General features: G+C 32.7%; 1 protein-coding gene across 1 annotated transcript in view; it reads left to right on the top strand.

The window, feature by feature from the left end:
* Window positions 1-617: 617 nt before the first annotated feature.
* Window positions 618-10617, top strand: part of LOC129221055 (ATP-binding cassette sub-family C member 3-like) — a 140974-nt gene continuing 130974 nt past the window's right edge. Inside the window, 3 exon segments of the mRNA XM_054855492.1 lie at window positions 618-651; window positions 9082-9258; window positions 9329-9451. Coding sequence (XP_054711467.1) covers window positions 9368-9451 — 84 coding nt within the window. The 5' untranslated portion in view covers window positions 618-651; window positions 9082-9258; window positions 9329-9367.

The following is a 10617-nucleotide window of genomic DNA, read 5'->3' as shown; positions in this document are numbered from 1 at the left end:
GTTGCCAAACTTTGGCAGTTACGTAATATCCCAACTATCGAGATATCCCCGTTTCCATTTTTAAATTATCATAAAGATCTCTTCTGAAGTGACAGTTCAAAAAAAAAGTAAGTTTTTTTAGAAAAATTTGAGTTAAGATAGCGATAAAGAGCTAAAAAGAGTTTACAATTTTCTTTTGTTATGATCAGCTGAAAAGCAAATCCGTCCCTCCTCAATGGTCCGTCCTCAAAGATTTTTTAACTGATAAAATTTTAGCGTTGATTCTGGCAACTTCAACAATTTTGTTTATAATTGAATGATTGCGTCATTCTTCTGTTGCCTCGTGCTTTCGGCGTTCATTTGTGTATTGACAGAAAAAAAAACTTGGAGCGCATTGCTTTTTCTTTTTCTCACCTGTGCCACTGTGTTGAGACAATGGAATGTAATCTTTATATAAACACTAATGAAAGTCGTTGCGTAACCAGAGGCTATCTCAAACCGGCTTTACAGTTTTTATTTTTATGTATCGTTTGCTTGATTAGCGGCAGCCATCAAGTTTGGGAACTCTTATGATTTTTGTGGGAGGGTAACGAAATTGGGAAAAAATAAAAGTTATTGAAGTTTTAAGACTAAATTATGGCAATAGATGGAATTTGCTCAACGGAATATTGGGTTTGTTATTACTTTTATTAATTTACAGTTTGTTCCTTTTTTTGCAATTGTCAATCGTTCTATAACTTATAATGTAATCATCAGTGACGGCTCGTGCCTTAATTTGGCGGGTGGGCTTGCTCTGTAAAGCTTTCACAATAATATTTATACATATAAAATGAAGAGAGCTATAGTTAGTAATGCTGAGCAACAAAATATGGTCCTTTTGCTGTTTTTTTATTTCGAGCTTCTCTTCAAGCGTCAAAGTTGAAATTGGTGTTTTAGTAAATAATTCACTTGATTATTATTTTTTTTTAATTTCAAGGTAAACAACCTAAATTTAAAGACAACCAAACCCATGCAACTAGTAATAAACAACACACAGCATTAATCAAATTACTATTACACTCTTTATACCAAAAACAATCAAGTTGATCACGCAGTAGCATTAATTTCGATTTAGCCCATGCTTCCTTAAATCAAATTACGAAATCAGCAACAATATTTTATCCAGAAACAGTTTCCTTAATTGGCAATTTATTCTTCTTGATTACAAAAACCTTGAGTTTTTATTGTGTGAAACCACATCACAATACCTACGGGCCACAGCACCATTCATAGTTCAATTCATTTTTTTTTTTTTTTACATTTAAATAAAATGTGTAATTCTTTGAAATCTTTGCATGCGCTTACTGATTAATCAATAAATTTTTTTAATGTCATTAAAAAATTCAAAACACTTAAGAATATTTCAATTTTATAAAAGTTATAAGGCTTTTTTTGTTTTTGCACATACTTTCAGAAATCGTTTTTGCTAAATGATCATAATAATCATTTCTTAAAAGCTGTGCATTCGTTTGCTTATCCCATTAAAAATATTCTGTCGTTAATTATGTAAAAAATCATAAAACTTCCATAGTAAATTTTGTTTACAAGGATATAAAAAACTCTCAACATTTTAGTAATTTATAAAGTGCTTATCCAATGCACAATTTTGTTAAATAGTATATTGTACTGACAGCAAAACGTATTACTTTGAAGCTGTATCTTCAATATATAAAAAAAAAATCCTTAACTATTTCAATAACATGGAAATGCACAAAAAAAGGTTGAATTTTGGGATTTTGAATTCAAATTATGCTTTTCGCAATCGCGAATGGCGATAGGACCCTGATGCTCGTTGGGTTTCTTGTTTCTACTAATGGCTTTTATCGCAACCGTAATTTGAGTTCAAGACATCAAAATTCAAATGAATGTCGGGGGCTGGATGTTGTGTGCTGTTTACTGCTTTCATGTAAAAAGGATTGTGTGATTTCGAGAAGGGTCGATTATAAGTAATTTGATTCCGAAGCACATGGACACCTACCTTATAAGAATAGAAAAATAAAATCAAACGACAGATGTAATCCAACGGTCAAGTGAAAACAATAAGCAGTTCGTGATTGCTCAAAAAGAAGTTCATCGAGAAAACGCACACCTAGCGTGAGTTACCTACAGTCAATATTTTTTTAAATAATTAAGCTAGTGCGTTGAAACTCCCATAATTTTTGAAACAATCTGAAGTTTTCAAATAAACAAAACTCAATAGTTTTGTCATTTTTGAGGTAATGTAGTTGCTATGTCTTTTAAGGACTGAAAGCGATGTATCGGGTCTAACAGAAATAATTAAAGTTTGTTCCGCGATAGAATACTTTAACATAGAAAATAAGTTAATAAAGCCTATTTTACGATTAGTACTTATTAACTTTAGCCAATTATCAGAACAAAGAAGAAAATTGAATATATCTCTCCAAATAAAAGCTGTTTTATAAAAGTTTCGGACAAATTCAGAGCTTTTATTAGCACCACACTTAAAACCGACTGATCTGTGCTACTCGAAAATAAACCGTCCATTCAGAAATTCCGCTCATATTAGTTCCAAGCAGAAAAATAAATTAATAAAAATCTGCATGTGATGCGATAAATCCATAAAATTATAAATCCTTTTCCGAATTCAAGACAAAAGAGGGACGGAGGAAAAGAAACCTTTTTTTCATTCACGTGGGCTCCCTTTCTTCTGCACTCTGAGTTGTTTTTTTCGTACAAGTGACGAGCTTAAAATCTTTCCCCCACCTTCTGCAGCCCTTCCATGGGCTAGAGAATTCTTGCCCATGAAGGATTAATTGGGCTGGTGCGTCTTGCGGTTTTGGTTTGTCTGGTAGAGTCGTCGTGATTGGTTAGGAGCGGAGGTGTGGCTGGGGCAAACCAGTCGAAGCCCCAAGAATCATTCTCAAAGCTTGCAAGCGCGAACGCTAACAGATGGAAAACTTCTAATATTTTATTAGTCATATGAAAAATGTTTTAGAGATTTAAAATCTGTTTCACGCCCCCAATTCTTTGTTCTCTGTTGTTTTTTTAACTGAAATACAAAACGTTATTTATGAATAATTTATTTTTCGGTGCACAATTTTTCTGGGGGGGCCAAACCCACCCGGCCCATAGTGACGAGCCGCCCCTGGTAATCATCTTAAATACACCTGTAGAGAAGCTTTTGTTTTTTGAATATTTTAATGAATTACTTGTAAAGCTGTCTTTTAAAATTGAAATTACAGTAGAAACTCGAAAATCCGAGTCTCGAAATTTCGAGGTTATCCTACCTGCTTAATTCGAGATGCTAACTTAATGTGTTCAGAAACATTTATTATTTCTTTAAAAAAAAAAAAGATTTTTATTAAAATCTATAAACAAAAAAAAAAAAAAAACTTTTGCTACTGTTAAATGTATTTAACTACATACAGCAAATAATAAAAAATGCATTGAGAGGTAGGTGTCAACAACACTCCTCAAGTGCCACGTAATATCCAGTAATATCCACCAACTGTAAAATATGGATTAAGAGATTCCTTGTTGAAAATAACTTGATATGTAAAATTTACATTTAATGTTCCACAAAGAATGTCTAAACAGGTCTTTTGAAATAACTGATTGGAGTCAAAACAGAAGTAAGAATGATGGCTCTCACGGCCTGTGTTAACAATAATTTTGTAATATTGTGGGCTGTTGTGCCGTGGTCTGAGTGTTGTTACTCCAGACGTTTCGGCCACATCAGCGGCGGCCATCTTCAGTGTTTATTGAATTAAGATCAACAACCTCTGGCATATTACACCTAGACGGATTACCCCCGAGAGATACTTCTTGCCAACTAGAAACAGTGAGGGATGTCCATCAGCTAATCCCCAAACAGAATGAAGAGAGCTCAAGTTTCAACCAACCAGAAACAAGGACGAACTTTCTGCGAGTTTTCAATAATCCGAGAGGGAGTGAGCCCTAATTACCTCGGATTTCCGGGACTCCACTGTACATTGATGTGCATTCATTTATTTTGTCATATATGCTGCTCATTAAGTTGTGTTAAGTCATTAATTAGAGGTATTTAATGATTTTACACTACTTCATGCAGGTATTTTAAGCCTTGTTGAGTCCTTCCATTTACAGTAAGTTCTTGTAGAAATTAAGGTAGCTATGCTCACATTCCTCTTGTAGAAATTAAGGTAGCTATGCTCACATTCCTGTTAAATCTTCAAAATGTTGTTTGAAAAAACTGCTTACTATGATCTCAAAATGTGTCTTTTTTCACAAAATTTCATTTGTGCAAACAGCTCTTTCATATCATTATAACTTCATATCAGCCAATATAGTTCAATCAACTTGCCTAAAAACTAGAGACGTACCGAGTAGCACTTTCACTGAGTACCGAGTACTCGGCCCCTTCACTACTCTGCCGAGTTACCAAGTACCAATTATGTTTTATGAAGAACCACTGACACATATGTGATGAATTTTGAACTTATTGGAATAGTAGTATAGACCTCCTTGTCCGTATAATAGTTTTTAAAACTAAATTCCTGCTGAAATTCAATTTACACATTATATAAACAATTTTGTTTGCATCAAAATTTTACAAAAAAATTATTTTTAAAATTAAAAATAAATAAATAAAAGGTATGATTAATCAACTTGGAATTAAAACAAATTTATACCAATCAATTATAATTTGTCCGCAAAACATAAATAATTTTAATACAACAAATGTGCAGGAACACTGCAGACATGTGTTTCTGCCCCCCCCCCCCCCCCCCGTTACAAGGAACGTCTTTTTCAGTGCATAACATGTGAGCTAAAGAATGTTAAGACATTCGACAAAAAAATCTGATTTTTGTCGGATGCCTTTAAATCCACGAGCTCCCATGTTGTGCATTGAAAAAGAATTCCTTGCAATGCCAAAACACATGTCTGCACTGTGCTTTTAACGTTGTTTTATTTCCTTTTATTTTTTAAGCAAAGGTATTTTCATAATTTTTCATAATTAATTTTGTTTGTAACAAAAATCCATTTTTAACATAAAAATTCCATATTTTCTATACCTTTTTTTTGCATAATTTTACATAAATAATTTTTATCAACTTTGGGGACATTAAAATAAAGATTTATTCCATTGAAGCATTACAAACTTTATTATTCTCAAAATTTAAAATTTGACTTACAAATTTTAATTGTAAATGTTTGCAGAATATAATGCTTGCTCTTTTTTCTATAAATTTTAGTATCTGCCTTGGACAGTATTCAATATTTTGCATCTACTTGGTATTGGCCGAGTACCGAGTATTCGGCAAATTGGCCGAGTACCGAGTACTCGGTACGTCTCTACTAAAAACTAAACATTTAGTATTAAACTAAAAAAAACAAAAAAACTTCAAGCTGCCAAGTTATTCCCAACAAAATATTTGGTACCAAAGGGATTTCAGATTAAAAGTGACAGTTAAAAATTTTCTTTATGAAATGACAAGATTTGTTTTCATAAAAAAGAAGAGGGTAAAAGAAGAAACCGTCTAAAAATACAATTGGACCTCGATACAAGGTCACACCTGGGGACTTCCCAAAACCTAATAAGAAGAGGGACCTTATAACCGATACAAACAATAATCAAATTTACATAAAATACACCGCCAGCTCAGTCAATTCCAGCCGAGGACTGCAGTTTTGTGCTTATTAGCACTCATCAACCCCACATAGGAGTGACAGAACTGGAGTGGAAAACCTCTTAAGGAAGCCAATAGTGCCAAACAAACTGGTAGCTAATACAGAATTAGCACTGACCAGACGAGTGATCGAAACAATGGTTCGGTTCAACTCGAATATTGAAGGCAAGACAGGTATATTCAGTAAGGAACCTGCCTTACTTGCTTCTTACTGAATATACCTGCCAAGGCAGGTATATGCCACGACTTACTGAATATACCTGCCAAGGCAGGTATATTTAGTAAGTCCAACTGGCAGTCCTCGGCTGGCAGTGTATTTTATATATTTCTGCCTTAACCTTGGCTGTAGGGCAGTAACTTACTGAATAATCAAATTTGTAAATAGTATAAATCTCAGTACATTTTAATACCTTAAAAACTATCAGTTTAATATAACTTTTAATCATATTGAACCAATTCAAATTTAAAAATTGGCTTGCGACATTCATGCTCCCTGGGAGTGCAACACTTCATTATTTCTGTATGTATCCATCTTCTGATAAGTTGTCTGCATTTTATACTACGTTAGTTGAAAAGAAAATAACTTATCACAAATAAAAGATCGTGCACCACGGAAAATTCTTGGAATTCAAACTGTGTGACATTGAAATCACCCAAAGGAATTCCGACAAAAGTGACCTTATAAGCAATTACGGTATTAAAGACCTGACAATACAGTAGACCCTCGATTTACATGGGTTCATTTTATGCGGTTTCGATTATACGCGGTTTAAGATTTGACACCTTTATTTTATTTTACACGGATTTATTTTATTTCGGTTTTACGTCGATGCGGTAATGCAAACAGATAACACTTCCCCCTCTTTCAAAATCCAAACTCCTAAAGATTGCAGATTACGCATAATAGATTGCATTTTGGAGTGCTAATAATCGAGCTTGGGCCACTGGAGACATTTTATGCGATTGGATCCAGAGCTCTTTTTAGAAATAAAGTTATTAAACTCACACAGTTCAGAACTCACTAGGAAAAAGAGCTTTTAGGAGTGACAAAGGAGGTCAAAACCAACGAGGATACCAACGTCAGTGACGCACAATCAAAAACGTTCTCATTGAAAATTTTGAGCCATTCCTAGACAATTGAAATGTTCTTTCTGATATGTTAGTGAAGAGAGATTCTATCATGGAAATGACGGAAGTGGTCATGGATGCGTTAATGCTTTGGAAAGAATTACAGAGAAAAAATTCTTAATGACTGCCAAAAGACTATCATAGCCAGCTCCTCTGTATAGACAGAGCACGAATTTAATTTATGTTTTCTTCATGCATCAAAATCGATATAAGTATACATTAAACTTATTATACAATTAGTCATCTCTAGAATTAAGTTTTTTTTTTAGTCTACAGAACCTAACTCCTATTTTAACACTAATATTAGCTCTCAATTTATGCGGTTTTGATTTATGCGGCATTTCCGTGGAGCGTAAGCCCTGCGTAAAACGAGGATCTACTGTATATTGATAATTCATAACTTAGAATTCCTGTATAATGAACAGGGGCTAAAGAAAATTGCCTTATATGTGGGTGACCTTGTACCGAAGTTTGATTGTAGCTCTTTTCATGAAATCAAAGAAAGTTAAAAAAAAAAAAGGTTCTTCTCACAAAATGCAGACCTAAACCTAAAAGCTTGTATTGACCCCTGTTTAATTTTAAAAGAGTGTCATGTGTGGTACATTTAGTGATGTAAAATACCTGGGTATTTATTTTTAGGGGTAAATACCCAAAATGGGTATTTACCTGGGTATTTATTTCAAAAATTTATATTCAACTAAAATACTTTTCTGTCTATTCCACTATGTATATATATAACCAACCATATACAAAACAATAAATTTTTTCCCAAAAGTTGTATTTTGATCACATATTTAAAGAATTATTGTGTGAAACAACTTAGCAATCTAATATGATTTTCACATTAAATGTGTTGGATATGCCTAATCAAAGTCCCCATCTTTCTTTTTGTTTTTTCACTTTTCAAAGCAAAATTTAAAGTTTTACCAGTACAAATACAAAGTGAGTGACAAACTAACGCCTCCTAAATTCTAAATGCCTATCACATTCTCCCTTTTAACATAGAACAAAATGATCCCAGTAAGCATATTTTCGGTCTTCTGACTACTGCCAACTATCGAAGGTCAAAAGCATTAGAAATTAAAAACGGAGAAAACAATTATTTAACTTTTAAACTTAAATTTTAAAATTAACCAATTAACGATTTGATTTGAATTGTTTGGATCCATTGTCATAGCAACACCATCCATGTATTGCCTTCATGTAGTAGCGTTGTTTGTGTAAACTTAAACCCCTTTGCTTTACCCTATAAAAAATTTAATTATCCTGCCATCTTAGTTAAGTTTTAGAATAGTTCATTCTAAATTCTGACAGTTTTTTTGATAAGATTTCGTTATGCCTTTAATGAAAGAAATTATAATATATCAATTTTTATATTTTTAAATTTTCATTTTACAGTTTATGTTTTAAAAAGAAAATCATCACCTTTTGATACCACCTAAAGTCTTTTTTTTGGCAAAATTCGCAATTACGAAGGGATTTACCCTGCCTTCGGATAAAACCCAAAAAAATGTTTACCTTCCCACCCGACATCACTAATTGCATGTATTAAAAATAGTTTGAATACATTTTCATCATGAAGTACCGGGGAGCAAATGCAAATGAGCAAGGCAACAGAAAACAATATTTTGTTGTTGTTTTTTCTTATTAATGTGAAAACGGTTTCTATATTTGCCACGTTATCACTTAAACAGCAATAAAATAAATAAATAAATATCATCATAGTCTTAATAACTTCTCAGTAAATTCTTCCAAGCATCCCTCATGCTTCCTTTTTTTTCATTTTGGATGTGACTAACCTAGATTGTGATTTTGAAATCCTGAAGTTCATTATTGAATTGCTTACACTTATCCAATTATGACATTGAAAAGAAAGATTCTTTGGTTCATGATATGTTTATTTCATAATTTCATCAAGTCTTGCAATAAAGAATATTATAAACTGTGTAATACATATGTATGTATCAGTTTTACCAGTTATTTCATATTTAGATTTTTAAAAAAAATTCAGACTCACTTTTTGCATTTTTTGTAAAATATCCAGTTTTGGGTATTTACCCAGGCCTTGGGTAAATACCCAAAAAATATTTACCTACCCATTGGGTATTTACCCCATCCACATCACTAGGTGCATTCAATATGCCTAGTAAAACAATGGTCTGTGTATTGCTTAGATAAGTTTAAAAAAACAGTCTTTTCAATTTGTGAGTCTTCTTTTTATTTCATTGAATATTGTTCAATTTATTTAGGATTAGTCCATCAATTTTTTCTGAGTGATTGGCATAATACATTTTTTTCTTTACAGAATATAGACCTCACATGGAACACATACTTTCCCATTTTTACTCCATGCTTTCTTAAAATTGCTTTGATATGGGGTCCTGTTGCATTTTTTTGGATTTTTACTCCCACGGAGATATATTACACATCAAAAAGCAAAGAAAAGAAGATTCCTTGGTCTACTTTAAATATTGCAAAATTGGTAAGTTTCAGAAAATTAAAATATTGATCTTTTTTATTCAGCTCTTTTACATTTTCTTCCTTATTTTCAGTTGACATCAGTGCTTCTGCTAATTTTGTCAGCTAGTGACATGTGCTTTCAGATGTTTTTGTATACTAGAACTGCTGTACCACCAGTTGATTACTATACTCCATTTCTGCTATTTGTGACAGTTGTAAGTACTTTAGTTTCTCATTATGAAAATAATTTTGTGCAGTTAAGATGTTATGCATACCGTAAAATCCCGAAAGTAACCCCCCTATCGATTATAGCCCCCCCCCCTTTTTGTAAAAAGTGAAATTATTTTAAAATCCTGAATATACCCCCCCCCCCCCTTTTTCACCTGAAAAAAAATCTGATCATCTTCATTTTCCACTCCCTCTAAAAAAAAAGGATAACATTTTCTGCTTTACTTGAAAAGCAATTACAGAGGTTTAGTTCTCCCCCCCCCCCTTCGCCCCCATGTGCAGGTTTTCTTTTATAAAAAAAAAGAAAGAAAGAAAACAGAATGATTTGAACAAAAAAGAAAAAAATGGTCTCCACGGTTTATTCCTTCCAAAATGTTTAGACTCCTTTTGATGCAAGGGCGCCTGTTTTTTTTTTTTTTTTTTTGTTGACAGTATTACAGCAGAAATTTATTTGACTGTACTGCTTTTTATTTATTTTAGAAGGAGCGTTTTTGTTCTGACTTGTGAAAATGAACAATCTTCAACACGACGCCATTTTGAAAACGTGGCGCCATTTTGGAAATGCGTTGCTTAAAAAGTAGCGCGAAACTTAAAAATAACCTTTTTTAAAGGCAGAATAAAATAATTGAACGAGTTAATGATCATCAGAAATGTATATTTCACAAAATCAAATAAGAGATTTGTCTCTGTTTGCGTTCGCGAACTTTGCAAAGCTCAGTTTTCGAAATTACGATCTTCGTAACGAATTGGCGGCCGTGATTGCGATTTTTGCTTTTATTCTGAAACAAGAACGTTAAGATTTTGCTTCTTTTACTGTAACCTTATTACATTCAGTACATGATGAATTTTCAAGCGATAAATTATAGGGATTTTGCCAACTAAGGTACAAAATCCTTTCTTTTGAAAAAGATGGCGCCCACATGCAATTTTTTACTACTTGAAAATTAGGAGAGGTTTTTATTAATTAATTTCTCACTCTTCATTAATATTAACTCTTATTTACTTATTTCTTTTCTGACTCTAAAATTAATTCTACTAAAAACAATTATTTTGGCTCATTTTTCAAAAAAATCTCGATTATAACCCCCCCCCTTCTGAAATTAACAAGTTTTGTTTTGAAAATAGGGGGGGGGGGGGGATTACTTTCGGGATT

Source organism: Uloborus diversus, chromosome 4, assembly GCF_026930045.1.
Source record: "Uloborus diversus isolate 005 chromosome 4, Udiv.v.3.1, whole genome shotgun sequence".
NCBI lineage: Eukaryota > Metazoa > Arthropoda > Arachnida > Araneae > Uloboridae > Uloborus > Uloborus diversus.
Note: the sequence above shows the minus strand (reverse complement) of the source record. Positions and strands in the feature narration are given on the sequence as shown.